At 44.5% G+C, this 16,078-nt stretch overlaps 1 protein-coding gene across 1 annotated transcript; it reads right to left on the reverse strand.

The window, feature by feature from the left end:
* Window positions 1–8,529: 8,529 nt before the first annotated feature.
* Window positions 8,530–9,541, reverse strand: LOC113292863. Its single transcript, XM_026541695.1, has 4 exons — window positions 9,512–9,541; window positions 9,294–9,425; window positions 9,082–9,207; window positions 8,530–8,993 (listed from the first exon to the last, which is right to left on the reverse strand). The coding sequence occupies exons 2-4, from the start codon at window positions 9,308–9,310 to the stop codon at window positions 8,567–8,569; spliced, it is 570 nt and encodes a 189-aa protein (XP_026397480.1). The 5' UTR covers window positions 9,311–9,425; window positions 9,512–9,541; the 3' UTR covers window positions 8,530–8,566.
* Between the last annotated feature and the right edge of the window lie 6,537 nt (window positions 9,542–16,078).

A 16,078-nucleotide genomic window follows, 5' to 3' on the forward strand; every position in this document is an offset into this window, starting at 1 on the left:
CGGTTGTGACCTCCCTCTGTTGATTGCAGCAAACGTCTCTGCCCGCTGATTCTTCGAGAGGTGTAAGAGTTCGCATAAACCTTCCACTGAAGCCGCTTCCTGATCCACCGGTCTATGGTTCATAGTGAAACTATTGACTTGAGGAGGATCGCTGTAAGGATCAGTCCCCAGTGTAGGAGTCTCCATGACAGGACAGCTCATATCTGATGTCATCTTGATGAGGAGATTGAGTATGTCGTTTATCGCTTCTTTGATCAGGGTCCATGTAGGCGCCTCGCCGCTGAAGTACCTTCTCCGAGTGCGTGAATGCGTCCTTGTGGCTCCAGGGGATGTCGTGGCTCTTGTTGGAAATTGATCAGTTATGCTTTAAGAAAGTGAGTACCTCTTTCTAGTTGCAGCTATCCGTTTGAGTCAACAAGGACTTCCTGCCTCTACATCAAATCTGCGATGGTAATGGGAGAGGTCATCCTCTTGCTCCTCTAGCCTCCTCGTCCTGGTGAAAGGTGGCAGTTGCTCTGGTGACGGCTGGAGGCGTCACACTTGAAGATATGCCAGGGTTTGCGCTGCTCTAGCTCTGGTGATAGGAGGTGTCACGCCCAATGGAAATATACCTCCTTCTCCGCTGGTGCTGGTAGTAGAGGAATTAATCCCAAGACATACATGATGGTATTGACTGGTTTCACGGTGACGCCACTGATTGGGATATCAACAGGAGTGTTGTCAGCGCTAGTCCCGTCAGAATTGGTTGCTGATCCAGACTTAAGATCCACCATTTCGAAATTGATAAGATTGAATTGTATTTGAAAATTGATTTTGCAACCGTTAATCTCCCACTATGGTCGTCAATTGCTTATGGGTGAAAACTATTTCTGCCGGTTTTGGTAATTTTGGGGTGTGTGGATGAGATATGAATCTAAACCCTAAACAAATGCACTGTACGGGAGTGCTTGTGATTCGAGAAATCAATCTGTACAACTCTGGCCTAAACCAAGAAATGGTCGTTTCAGACTTGCTTCGGTCACAAAGTGAAGGAGATGTGGTTGATCTTAGGGAGGGAAGCGAAGAAGGTGTTGAGATTGTGAAGGTGTTGGCTGTGTATGACTTGTATCAGAAATCTGAATTGGCTTGCAGAATGTAAGCTATCAGTTCTGGTGTTTGGATACGGTTGTATCAACACTTGGTTTCTGTCTTGTGTTGTCTTGAAATAGGGAGGAGAACCTATTTATACAAGTCATTGAGCCTTACCCACGTCTCTTATGGGAAGTGCAGAAAGTGGAGTGATGGAGTAGTAGAGTTGCGTGTGTTAGTGTCACACGATTAGTCTTGACCACTTTTCCCATCATCATTAACCGTCCATGTGTTTCCGACACATTCTTGGGATGGCGCGTTGTGCGCTGCACGCTGTAAACCGCCATACCAATACCCCAGTATGTATCCCCCAGTTTGTGACATGATTAATGTCTCGAGTGTGTGGATCGTGGGACCCACAACAGGTAGCATGTGATGCTAGATTAAATAACTAAGTTATTTAGGAAGTCGATATTTTTGAAACATCGTGTGTATTCTATGCATGTAATGCGTCGAATATAATCAGCATGTGTGAAGCATCGTTGTTTTAAGGCTTAACGGAGTAAGTCACGATTAAGCGTCTTAAAATAGATGCATGTATATCCATCTTCGAGTGATCGTTTGGAGCCTGTACAGGTAAGTCATGACTTGGCCGATCACTTTGTGCGGAAGAGTGGTAGACGGTGGTTGTGGTGATGCCTCACTGGTCGCCTAATTCCTGTCTTAGGTTGTCCGTCCAAGCTGGTGAAGTTGGACGGACAAGATGGATTGCGACCCACATCTGCGATCGTTGGATTAGGGTTTAGGAGGTTCTCAATCACCAACCTTTAGCTTGGTCGAATCCAAGCATGGGAGACATACTTGGCAGGGCCGATCGGGCATGTGTGTAGACGGCATGCTGGCGTAGGCGCCTATACCTCACTGTCTCATGAAGGTGCAATCTAGACCACTGAATTTGTCATGAAAAGAGGAATGGCTGAGATTGATTTGCGACAGAAATCTCATGCCGCAAAGGCCGCGCGTCATACCTACTTCGGGTGCATGTTTCGAGACGACCAAGCCTGGTCGGTCTTGGCCGATCAGTTAGGCGTGCATACGGCGGGCTGGTGTACATGTTTGTACCTTATTGTCCCATAGAAACGTGATCTAAGCCACTCAATTTTTCCGGCGAAGTTGAGTGGTCGAGATTGGTTTCCAATTGGGAAGTGTGACCATGCCTAGTTTGGGCGTGCGAATCGAGGAAACCAGTCATGGTATGCCTTGGCCGATCGGGTGTCGAGATAGATGGGCCCACAATGATCGTGTTGATACTCACCGAACCTGCTTAGTCTATTCCTGGACCCTTCATTCGAGCAGGAGAAAATGGACGCTCGTGATCGATTTGCGACACAAACCCTAATTAGGGTTTTTGGCCGGCCGCGTGTTAGCTAGTTTGTCTAACCGAAAGTACGTGTTATATACCTCATCTGGAAAGGCCGATTGTGTGGGGCACTTATTAGGTCGATGTTGAATGCGGTGGTATGTGTCCGACCATCTCAGGGTTAATCTAAGCCATCCAACCATGCTGGTGAAGTTGGATAGTCGTGATCAATTTTAGGTTTTTAGTGGACTTTTCTGCGACCCTCAATTCTCCACGCTGACCCAACTTCGGACAATCGTATATTGCAATCTGGTCAGGTTAGGGAAGAGTCGGTCATGCAGGTAGGAAGAAGGTCCGCCGGTGTACATGACAAGCTTTGCCTAACCGGTCATGGGATAATCTACGCCGTCCAACCATGCTGGTGAAGTTAGACAGTCGTGATGAATTTGAGACTGTCGTAGGCGGTCTTGTGCGCACAAACTTTTCCAAGCTGCTCCACACCAGTCTGGATATCCATTCTGGGCTGGCGTTTGGTGATTATTTTGCCAGGCGTGACTTTGCACCTTTGTGGCCGACTTGCGGTCGTGATTATTTCCAAGACTGTCGTAGACAGTCCAGATGCTCGATCGGGTTAGTATAACACTCCGAGAATTGCAGCCTATACAGGTATTTCGTATGTGCTTCATTATTAACGCTTGGAGATTCGTGTTGCTCTGTTGAGAGCAACACTCAGTCGTCTTGCCGCACCAATAATGAGAGTGGAGCAGTACAGGAAATACAAGGTTGGTCATGCATTAATTGATAATGCTATAAGTTTACAGTGAGGAAGTATTCACCATTATTAGTGGCTTTATCCTTTGCAGGATGTTAGCGCATAGTTTGGACTTTCACAATTTTAGCCTTAAAATGAAAATTCACCATCAACACCAGATAAATTAGCGAAGTGAAGAAGTATTCATCACTTATCAGTGGCTTTATTCTTTACAGGATATCAGTGCATAAATTTGGTTTTACAATTTTAGCCCTGAAGTAAAATCCACCATCAACAACAACAAAGTAACAGGGTCGCATAAAGTAATTAGTTATGATCTTCTGATGATAATACAAGTTACAATTGATACCTGATTCAGACGGTCGTATAACTAAAAAAGGAATATTCAGATGGCCGTATAAATTGGTTAGGAACATAATATAGTATAATATTGGTGGTCGATCATAGCCTAAATTAAGCCCTCTTGTTCATTCTTTTTTAGGCCAAAAAAACTAACCCCATTTCCAGTTAGTGACATGTTTTGCTAATAATGTGTTCGAACCCCATAGCCAGCATTTTTTGACCGAGTAAAAAAAAAAAGACATGTTTTGCTGATAACATTGAAAGGAAAATCTGGCCAAATTAATAGAATTCCAACAAAAACAAAAACGCAGAAAATTTTTATTTTACATCATTAATTTCATTTATAAGAGTCGTTTATTTTCTGAGTAAGCATCTACTTAAAGACAACTAACGATACAACAACAGTTGGAAGAAACTTTAATTCAAACTACATATTGCAAACTAAAATTGAAGATTTCACAGCATGAACGATTACTTAAAGTTTGAAACTTACTTTCTCGTTGACCAACACGTGCAAAAATTTGGACCTGACGACGTTTGTCGCCATTATCCGGTAAGAATCCAGCATGAGAGAAGAAATTAGTTTGAATGTCAAATAAATTGCATCTACCACATTAAGACTTTAGCAAGCACAGATAACAGTGATCTTACCAATCCATCCAGCAAGAAATACAGGTGATGATAGGTACATAATCTGACCCGTTCCAGTTCCAACTTTTTTAACGATTCCGCATATTGATCCTACCTGTAAACATAAACAACCAAACACTTACCGTGATCCAGCTTAGTCATTTCTAGCTTCGACTCTAATCCATAGGGTGTTTGGTTCTCTGCCGTATTATTGCCCCTGTTTATTAGATAGTATGTTCAAACATAATTACCAATGAATTAGAAGTCAGCTAATAAAATAAGAGTACGAAACTTTAATATACCTCAATCCGAACAAAATTTGTTTAGCAAGAACACCCTCAGTGTTTTAACCATTTAGGCCTCCATATGGTGCAAGAACTGAGTTGTTTTTAGTATCGAGAAACCAGCCTCGTCGGGCATAGTGTATGCGGCGAAGTTCAGTCTAACACGGTAGTATAAATTAAAGGGGGTACCTTATTCTTCAAGTACTAGAGTTTTTGATGGGTTACTCTGTTGGAGGGTCGTATAAATTTTACTAGGTATGCCAGCATTCCGTACCCAAAAATTTTGATGGGTAAATCTGCTGGAGGGTCGTATAAATTTAACTACGTATGGCTCCCAGTCTGTACTATTAAAAATATTGGGTGCATTGTTTTAGTTTCTAATGGAAAAGTATATCGGCAAGTCGGGTATCCGTGTACTCCAACTTGCCGCTGGATCACATGAGCTATTATAGGTACTGTTTTTATTATGAACTTCTATTGTAATAGTAGTGTTGTAGTAATAGGAAGAAAAAAAAATCTTAAATCGTGTACAGTTAATGCCCACTTTTAACAACACCATTCTATCTGGATAAGCAAATATACCAATCATTTACTTGAATGGAAATGTTACAGGCTTGGTTCAATCATTTACCAACGTCTAAGAAACAATCAATTCACAAAGTATAAAGAGTATCAATGGGTTAGCATCAAATGGTAAACCGTAATAGGATACACTCAATAAAATAGAAAATTTCAAAGACTGGATTTGTCCAGAGATAAAAAACACCAAATAGAAAGTGATAAACACTTTGGTGCTAAACCATCACTCGAAAATTGAGTTCACAAAGGCGGGGTCTAAGATCAGTGAAAACGTGACATTTTATAACGACAACACCTGGAGTTTGCACGACCGTCCCAAGAATACCATCTGCGCAGGCGCTTAGAATGACGCGGAGGGGGAGAAGATGCACCACTGAAATACAATATATTTATCTACTTACAGGCCATAACTGCATTAAATATTACGTTTAACTCAGATTTAAACAGAGGATGGCTGATGGGTATGGCATGGCCCTGATACATCCACCAAAAAAAGAGGTACATTCATACAAGAAAGGCCAGTGTTAGGTAACTAGGCGCGACAAATTATACAACAAAAGGTAAACTAAACTATATGGTGCTAACTACATGCAACCGCAAAAACTACATGTGGGTAGGACGAGGGACAGGAGGTGTGTCACATGACCTTTTGTTATGACCCATCTCGTGACATATACTGCACCTAACTGTAAATCTCACAACACTTTGAGACTCGATCCTCTTCCTCTTCTTCCTCTTCCTTCGACCACCATTGCGCTTCCAAACGGGTGGAATAATGTATTCAGAAGTTGGATCATACGGCCATCTGGAGTAACCTTCACATGGAGCAAGAGTAACAGCGTAGGTGCGCCGATAATTGTCCATGGAATACCAGTCATGGCAGTAATCTGCCAGATCCAGCCCCATACGCATTATAGAAGAGCATGCATGTATACATGGAATACGAACACTTTGGAACTTGTAAACAGTTGCAAGTCCGCAATGTAGGATCCACAGAATACAATTCTCCCAGGTGGTCGACAGAAAACTTGTTGTTGCCGTAACTAGTGGGAATGCATTGTTTGGTCTTGTTAACAACTTTGACCCATTTCTTCGATGCATATCGGGTGATACACTTAGTACGCGTGAAACTCCTGTCATGACGCTTAGCAAAGTAAAGAGCTGCCTTGACGCGGGTAGCCTGTACAAGTGCGGCAACAGGATAAGACCGTGCAACTCGAAGTTGAGAATTGGTCGACTCGCACATATTTATTGTGAATATACCCCACCGTTTCAGGGGAAACATAAAGGCTTGAGTCCATAGTGCCTTGTCATACTTAAGCAACCATTCTGCACACCTTGGCGAGGCTTTACGGATCTCACCCATATGGTATTCAAAATTTCGGGGAAGAGCTGTAGTAGCGGCTATCCACATGAATTCACGTACCGCCGCATCGTTGAAAGTCGTATAGAAGTTCTCCAAGAAATGACGCACACAGTTAACATGCTTAACCTGGGGCATCACGACATCCATGGCTGCAACTAGCCCCCCACCCTTGTCTGATATAACAACCAATTCATTAATCCTCTTGTATCCATCACTTACATGTAACCATAGTAGACTCAAAAACCAAATACAACAATCCTTTTTCTCATACTCAACTATGGCATATGCAATTGGAACAACACCATTATCTCCATCCTGTGCGTATGCGTCAAGTAGGATGCCGGGATAATCACCCCTGAGATGAGTACCATCAACTGCAATAACATGACGAAGATTTTCCCGGAACGTTTTAATGGCAGGACCAAATGCCCAGAAAAAAGCGGCAAACATACCATTCTGATTACGCGCAAGATTAGCCACTGTTCCATCATTAAGTTTTTCCATTCTTCAACGAGTTTAGGCAGAATGCTGAATGACTCCTTGAATGATCCATGGACAAGCTCCAGTGCATGAATCCTTGCACGTCCGGATTTCTGCTCAGATATATCTATATGATGCACTTTTTTCATGAAAGTCTGCACAAACGTTGCTGTTATATCCTTGTTGACAAGCACAAATGGGCATAATAATGACGCAATCCATTTAGCAGATGCATGCTTGTGCCCAGTTCCACCGTGACGACGATGAACACCATAACTGTGCTCCTGCTCATACCTGATGATCTGGAAAGTGTCAAAATTTCCTACCTTAGTTGCATGAATGAACCAGTTGCCATCGGTAGCCGAATTTTCGCACTCTGCGGTAAATCTGTCAGGAGCAGTCTTCAAAGATTTATACTCCCTCAAACCCTTAACATGAACTCCAGCAAGGGTATCAAACAACTTTTGTCGGTTTGGAAACGTCATACCGATATGTAGGTCAGAAAAACTAGATGGAGTAACACCCTTACCTGTCCCATATATCTGGGAAGGATCCAAGCTCACAAGATGGTCATCATTATTAGAAAAAACGGCTTTGTTATACCAAATTTGCATGGACTATGTTTTGATCTCCAGAGCTATTGCCCACTACTTGTTTTTTCATTTGAATAGATAAAACAATAGTTCCACATAGACTAAAATGTAAAGAGTTTTAGACTTAAATACCATAGAATTGGCTAAAAGGGCATGGCCCTTGGGTCATTAGACTTTTGTGTGAGGGGGAAGGCCTAGACTAGGGCAAGGTTGCCTTTCCCGTACGCAGGGTGCTTCGCACAGAAGCACGTCGCCGTCCGTTCGGTCGGGTGTCGGTTCATTAGATCCTATCTTTTTGCTAAAACTTTTGGTACGTGTTTTACACACATGTAGAAGAATCTTCTTCTTTGTCTGCACATGTTTTGTCCTGGCTTTCTTGTCTGTACATATTTGTTTTGGCTTTCTTGTTCGTACGTGTTTGGCTTGGCTTCTTAACAACACACTGCTCTAAGCCTGACAAAGGCAACACTGTTTTCAACCAACCATTACCAGTATTTCTGTCATACGCATGAAGGCAACACTGTTTTCAACCAAACATTACCAGTATTTCTGTCATACGCATGGTTTTGTTGCATGCATTTTTCCTCTCGTTTGTAACGTCTTAAACACTATATAAGGGAGGAGTTTTGAGCTCATTGAACATACAACAGATAAACATCTCTTCTTCTGCTCTCCCTCTGATTTCAGAAAATAAGTTTTTATTTCTAGTTTCTTTGTTTTTAGCTTTTGCTAACACTGCCAAGTTCTAAGGGTACTCTCTTTGTATGCTACATTGAGGGGTACTATCAGTAGTTGTATCCTGGAGGTGACTCGCCAACTGCTATAGCATCTCAGCGGAGTAGCAGGCGATATTGGCTTTAGGACAGCGTATCGTATACGTGCCTCTACATTTTATGTGCATCTCCAGCAACATCGGTTTGAGCTAAGTATCTTCTTCTCAGTTACATTATTAGTTCTATGTCGAACAATCATCTGGGTCAATTGTGTAATCATCAGCTTCATTACTTTCGTCAACATGAATCTTTCCATGGCGTCTTAAAGAATTACTACGCTTGCGTTTAACACCCACAATAGAGACACTCGGAATAACAGCTAAGCTATCACTGCTGTCATTGTTGGTCGAGGGAATAAGGTTTTTAGGGAGATTAGAATTCCCATGACAATCACCAATTCACTGGATTCTGTGGTTGGCAACATGTCTGGGTTACTCGTGACTATCGACACCAATCCACTGGAATCGGTGGTTGACAACCTTGTAGAGTTACTCAAAACTCTGGTCACCATTTCACCGGTATGCACGGTTGGCAACAATGTTGAGTCACTTGACAAAGTTGACAGCAATGGGGGGTCACCTGACAATGTCACTGGCAACAAAGACGTGTCATCTAAGACAACACTAGTACCACTTGTACCCATGACCAAACCAGGATCTGTGGGAACGATTCTCGTCTTGTACTCCAATACATCGTCGTCACTCTGAATTTCATTTCCATCAATGCAATCTTCCCATTCGGTTGGACTATTACCAAAACAGAAAGGGAAAACTCCAATTAGTTGATATAACAACTATGACCACACAGGTTTTGAGTATAAAAAATGTAAATCACCTGATATATCCATCTGCATCTGCATTCACAACGCGGATCACTGGCATTTCGTCCATAGGAAACTCATACCCAAATGCCGAAAAGGACCAATCAGTTCCATTGCGTACATCTGGCTTAATGACACACCTGACAGTAACTGTGATTTGTCAATTTCACAGTAACACACCAAATATACTACAAGTTTTATATGATAACGCTTGCAGTCTATTTACCTAGAGGTACCACCCATTTTTGACCCTTTAGACACACCAAACTGAGATATGATATCTAGCCTGGAAACAGGGAGAGGGTCTTCTGCACATGAGCTAGCACCCCTGACTTCAGACCCGCGAGCCCCTAATGACCTAAGAACAACACATAAGGTGAGCCTATATCAAGCCACCTTGTGTTAGAGAAGTTAATTTGAAATATGAGAGGCCATGCACGATACCTGCTAGTCTGGTCCGGATTTTCAGTTAACAACCATCCGTGATTTAGATGCGGCGGCGGGATCACAGGTGATAGAGGTCGAGGGCAGTAAACATCGTTTGTACATAGTAGCTGGGCGATTTAGATGTGCCACATTAACTGGTGAACTGCTAAAAATTTTCATACATAAATGTAAGCAAAATAATATATAACATGGCTAAGAACTACAATACAGGGAATTCTCCTTACCTGGATATTCTCCCTACAGGGATGATTGGGTTCTAGGAATTCTGGTTGTGAGTAAAAGGTCCATTTGAATCTTTAAATGAGCATCGGCTCCCATTTGTGTTACGTTACCATCAGATGTAGGTGGACCTTCATCTCCAATAATCTTTTCTGTGCAGAAGCGAAACACACTGTTTAATCCATTTGGATCATTCACCACAAGGTCAGCAAGGGTCGAAGAATAGGATATATCAACGAAAACAGACCCCTGGGGTCACGTAAACCCTGGAGTATACTTTGTAACGCTTCCGAGGGTCGAGGTTGAAAGAAACGTGCACAACTTTAATAAAGTCCGCCAATGATCCACCAATCATGGTTCTAGCCTTTTCAGTCTCTGGAGCAACTTCAATTATGGTATCAGCATCAACAAGGATCTCTGGAGCGTAACAAGTCGTGATCTCAGCATCTACAACGGTCTTATGAGCAACATCCCGCTTCGTCAACTGTCTGTTCTCTACATCCTAAGTCTGGAAGTGTTACTCGATGGGTCATACTTCTCCAAGAAATAATGATTAATATCAATATGTGTAGACGTGATAACATGTTCACATGAAAGTTTTCCCAAAGCTTGCACGACTGTCGGGCACAATCCAAAGTCTTCTACAAGATGTTCTCATCACCTTTACAAATGAGATACAACACACTTCAGGCCATGGATTTACAACAACGTACCAATAGGTGAGGAATAGGATAATGTTTCCTCAACTAAATATGTTCGTCTATGTCTCTTCTACAATATACCAAAAGGGCCCGTCAATCGGACATACGAGCTGAAAGATATGGCTTTTACCGTCAAGTCTACGAAATCTAAAAAATTTATACGGGATTACAAGTTACAAAACTGCGCGCTTCGTTTGCTGATCTCTACAACTCCAAATGGAGTTATTCTTTTCTCATGTGATAAATTAGTCTCTTAGCTTCAAAAGTTGGGGTCAAGCATCGAATTTCGACATCGTATGAGGTTCCTACGACTTCCAGAGCATACAATATGCAATCAGCAATTCTTGGACGGGATTCATAACTTCCACAGTCGATCGGTGTCCACCAGGTCTTTCCACCAAGTCCTTCATCAAGGTACTTCCAACTTCGACCACTTAGGTATTTGCATCAATTTTTCTACCCGGGTTATCTATCTAGGTCTTGCCGGAAGAAGGGAAAACGAAAGGGAGATATTTAACAAAATACTGGGGACTGACGGTCCACTGATCATGACGATCAACTTTACCGTCCAAGACTCGTGGCGCCGGGCTCTCCGGTGCTAATTATTCATCATAAAAAAGGAATGCTACCACCGGGACATGCAATCATGGTCATTACATCATCCTCTCTTGACAGCAACCTCAGTCATGGCCTGTGACTAGGGTTTCAAAAGTGATGTTTCTACGACCGACAGATACAAGATGGCGCTGCAAGCACCATGCTCATGTATCAATCAAGGGGTCTTGATCTCAAATGAATCAATGACATTAAAATTCTTCACCAACCGTTGAAGACACAAGCGAATGGTCCAAAGACACGACAAGAGTGTTTTACAACAAGTTCGTCTGAGATGATTTTATATTGTCCCGCTGTTTGGGGGTGAAAACGGTTTCTGCTGATTTTGGTAATTTCGGGTGTGTGGGTGAGAAACGAATTTAAACCCCAAACAATGTACTGCAAGGGAGTACTTTAGATTCGAGAGATCAATCTGTATAAATCCGGCCTAAACCAAGAAACGGCCGTTCCAGACTTGCTTCGGTCACAAAGTGAAGGAGAAGGGTTGGTTTTGGGGAGGGAAGCGAAGAAAGTGTTGAGACCAGAATAGTTGGTTCTGGAAGAGTAGTTGTTTTCTACGACTTGTATCAAAAAGTGGGAAGCTAACAGATGGAAAGCTAGCAAATGTTTTCTGAGTGTTGTATGCTCCTGACCTGAACTTATTGTTCGGTGAAAATAGGTAATGCCTATTTATACAAGTCGAAGTGAAACGTACTCTGGTCTCATTAAGAAATGGAAAAAAGGTGAGTAAATGGGAGGAGGTGGTAACCGGTAACGCCTGGAATTGATGTTTCATAAAAGAAAGCATTTCACCATTACTCCATGTATTTACTAACCGCATCATCCTTATGATACTTTGTTATAACGGGCGTAGTGTACGCCGCATGCTGTAAACCGCCAAACCAATACCCAATGAGCATCCCCCAGTTTGTGACATGCGTTGATGTCTCGAGTGTTTTCATGGAAAACATGTAGCATGTTGTTGTCGTATGGCAACTCGATCTTGGGAGACTTTCCGGCTCGGTGACCTTCGACGGTCGAGATTTTGCATCTTAAGAGGAAAGGTAACCGTTGACTATTCCAACCCTTAGTTTGGTAGCCAGTGGCATGAAAGCATGCTCGGTATGGCTTTAATATGGCCTGGTTTAGGCGCGGCCAAAAGTTAGGGTTTTGGTTTTGTTTAGGCGCGACCAAACTAGGGCCAAAAGTTGTCATGCGTTAGCTGGTAACCTTGGACGGATAAGATCTGCATCTTAGATGAAAAGGTGGCCGCTGATCGTTGCAGGCCTTCGTTTTGGCATCCGCATAGGGAAGGCCGGTATGGCGTGGCGCGGCAAGGTGGTTGGCATGCCATTGACACATGTGGCATAGCATGCCTTGGCGCGGTTTGGCGTGGCCAAAACTAGGGTTTTGGTACAAAGGTTACCATGCGTTGTCTGGCGACCTTGGACGGCTAGGATTTGCATCTAGGATTGAAGGGTGGTCGTTGATCATCGCACGCCTTCATTTTGGTAGCCGCATAGGGAAGGCTGGCATGGTATGGCGCGACAAGGTGGTTGGCATTCCATTAGCACATGTGTCATGGCATGCCTTGGCGCAGTTTGGCGTGGCCAAAACTAGGGTTTTGGGCCAAAGGTTACCATGCGTGGTCTAGCGACCTTGGACGGCTAGGATTTGCATCTAGGATTGAAGGGTGGACGTTGATCGTCGTACGCCTTCGTTTTGGTAACTGCATATGGAAGGACGGCATGGTAGGGCCAATGCAAATGGCGCAGACGGCTTGGCATAGTGGGGCCAAGGGAGAATGGTGCGGACGGCATGGCATAGTGGGGCCAAGGCAGAATGGTGCGGGCGGCTTGGCATAGTGGGGCCAAGGCAGAATGGTGCGGGTGGCTTGGCATAGTGGGGCCAAGGCAGAATGGTTCGGACGACTTGGCATAGTGGGGCCAAGGCATAATGGTGCGGACGGCTTGGCATGGTAGGGCCAAGGCAAGGTGCGGTTGGCTTGGCATGGTGGGTCCAAAGGTTTGGCATGCCATTGGCGCATGGTGCATGGCTAGGTCCAAGGGTTTGGCATGCCATTGGCGCGTGGTGCGGCCAGCATGGTTAGGGCCAAGGGTTTGGCATGCCATTGGCGCATGATGCGGCCAGCATGGCTAGGTCCAAGGCAAGGTGCGGTTGGCTTGGCATGGTGGGGAAAAGGGTTTGGACGGCTTGGCATGGTAGGGCCAAGGCAAGGTGCGGTTGGTGGGTCCAAGGGTTTGGCATGCCATTGGCGCATGGTGCGGCCAGCATTGCTAGGGCCAAGGGTTTGGCATGCCATTGGCGCATGGTGCGGCCAGCATGGCTAGGGCCAAGGGTTTGGCATGTAATTGGCGCATGGTGCGGCCAGCATAGCTAGGGCCAAGGGTTTGACATGCCATTGGCGCATGGTGCGGCTAGCATGGTTAGCATGCATTGGCGCGGTAGACATGGCTGGCATGGTTTTCCATTGGCACAGTGGTGCGGCTGGCATGGTTGGCATGCCTTGGCGCGAAGATATGGCTGGCATGGTTTGCCATTGGCACAGTGGTGCGGCTGGCATGGTTGGCATGCCTTGGCGCGGAGATGTGGCTGGCATGGTTTGCCATTGGCACAATGGTGCGGCTGGCATGGTTGGCATGCCTTGGCACGAAGATGTGGCTGGCATGGTTTTCCATTGGCACAGTGGTGTGGCTGGCATGGTTGGCATGCCTTGGAGCGGTAGCATGAGAATTAGGGTTTGGCATGGATGATGTTAGTCAATGTTAAGGGTTTTTCCGTGGAACATGACCCATGTAAAAAAAAGGTACCCCGGTAATTCTTACGTAGGCATGCTGATTGATTCAATAAATGTGCTAATGGTCATAGTGACGTCATGTCGGATGTACAGTTTTACGATTTTAACCATAAGCTAAAAACCACCATCAACATTAAGTCCCCAGCTTAGCTCTGAACAGGAGCATTGTTGCGAGGTAAGCATAAGATGGTGACAGGCTTGGACAAAAAATCGAAACAACAAGTCGTGATAAGATGGTCAGGAAAGTCCGACTAACCTTTTTCGAGAGGTAAAGAGAGTTTGTGCTTCCCGTGTTGGCGGCCTTGCATAAATTTTACTGGTGGCGCAGACCTTGGAGTAGTGAGATGAAAATTTCCGGCTTAGTCTGGCCATGCATCACCTTGGTTGGGTTAGGGAAAATCGTGAAGCTGGCTTGGCGAGTTTTTTGGTGTTGGTGCTGCAAGTCATGGCGCGGCACGATGGCGCAAGGCATGATACGGTTTGGTGAGGCAAAGCATGCGCGGACGGTGGTGCAAGGCATGACACGGTTTGGTGAGGCAAAGCATGCGCGATTTGGCGAGGTAAAGCATGCGCGGACGGCTTGGTGTGGTGGGGACAAGGCAATGGCGCGGACGGTCTTGGCATGGTGATTTGTCTTCGCAGGCCCGGTTGCCTCTTTTCCTTACTTGACTCAAATAGGAAGTCATTTCCTTATTCAAACTCCCAAGTATCACGTCTATAAAAGGAGGGCCGACCTCTCCTTTTATTTCACACCTATATTTTTCTTATTCTGGCCGTGTGGTAACAGTAAAGCGGACGAGTGAATCCCAGGTATGTCTTCCAACACTTCCTCTTTAACTTGCTTTTCTTGTTTTTCTTTTTTCTTTTTGTGTTAGTGCAGACCCTAGCTGTAGGCGTACCTTTTCATGAACTTGTATAAATATTGTTCTTCTGTGTTGGTATGAATCCTAGTCGTAGGTATATTTTGCACGAACTTGTAGTAACATTTAGGTACCGTAGTGATGTTGGCCGCCTCAATTACCGTGCAAAGTAGGCATGCATGAGCTGGTAATTGTCATTACCTTCCTGTTAAAACCTAGCTTATAGGGTTTACTCTTTTTTTCCTGGTGTAGCCGTGTGTATGGTTACCGTGGTGGGGCACGCCTCCTCGGCCGGGCGCAAATTTCCCGCTGCAGGGTACGGCCTTGGCATGAGGTGGTGACGCAGGGTCTGTCAGTCCCCATTTCTTTGCCTATGCGCATTGTGACTTTGAAACAAATTGGCTCGCGTCCAAGATGGATCTCCTGTATCTGATAAAATAATTTCCATGCACTTTCCGTAATAATTTCTCTTCGTATTGTTCCATTGTAGTTATTTCGAAGGTAGAAGTAGCGTGAGAGAATTTTCGTTAGGATGTCATTTGAGAAAAGTTCTGCCGTACCGAAAGATGTTGGCAATTCCAAGCCAAACACAGATGATGAGTTCTTTACGACATCCGCCACGATTAGGAAAAATCATCCCAAGTATGTGTCTATTCTTCTGACTGGTCCGGAAAGTGAAGGAGAGGCCCGGTCGGTTCGGCCAGGAGGTGTAATAAGGTTTTGTCTTCATAGGAAAGAGTATCATGCTTCTCCTATTGACTTTAAAATCTCTGTGAGTCCGTTGCGCCCCTTTGAGAAATGGATGTGATTCATGATGAGCTAGGAATGTGTAAAGGCCAGTTTGACCAAGGCGCAGATCATTGATGCTGTCGCGGCTTCCGCAGTGCTTCAAATTAGGAAAGATATTCCATGCTTGGTTGCTTTTATTTCCAGATGGTGTCCAGACAGTCACACGGACATATGCAGGTGGGGTGAAATGACTATCTCCTTAGAGAGCGTGGCCGTGTTGTTGAACCTTCCCGTAATAGAAAACCTCGATGTCAAATTGTCTGCAGATGAAGAAGAAATGTGCGCCGCTCTGGTTGCGAAATCAAAAGGCTTCGTTCGGGAAGAAAACGAGACGAGGTGCTTCTATGGCTAGTGGGTGTCTCAGTGGTTTCCCGATGAGTTGGAGACGAATCACAAGAATAGTACGCTTCATGTAGCGGCGTTCTTGGCTCTTTGGTTATCCAAAGATGTTTTTGATGACGGCTCAGGTAAGAAGGAGATAATACAGGAACTTATCAAGTTTGCCATAAAATTGGCAAAAGGTGTCGTTCTCCCTATTGGCGGCTTGTTTCTTGGTTCTCTGTACACACACTTGGATCAGCTG

The sequence above is a fragment of the Papaver somniferum genome, chromosome 7 (assembly GCF_003573695.1).
Source record: "Papaver somniferum cultivar HN1 chromosome 7, ASM357369v1, whole genome shotgun sequence".
NCBI lineage: Eukaryota > Viridiplantae > Streptophyta > Magnoliopsida > Ranunculales > Papaveraceae > Papaver > Papaver somniferum.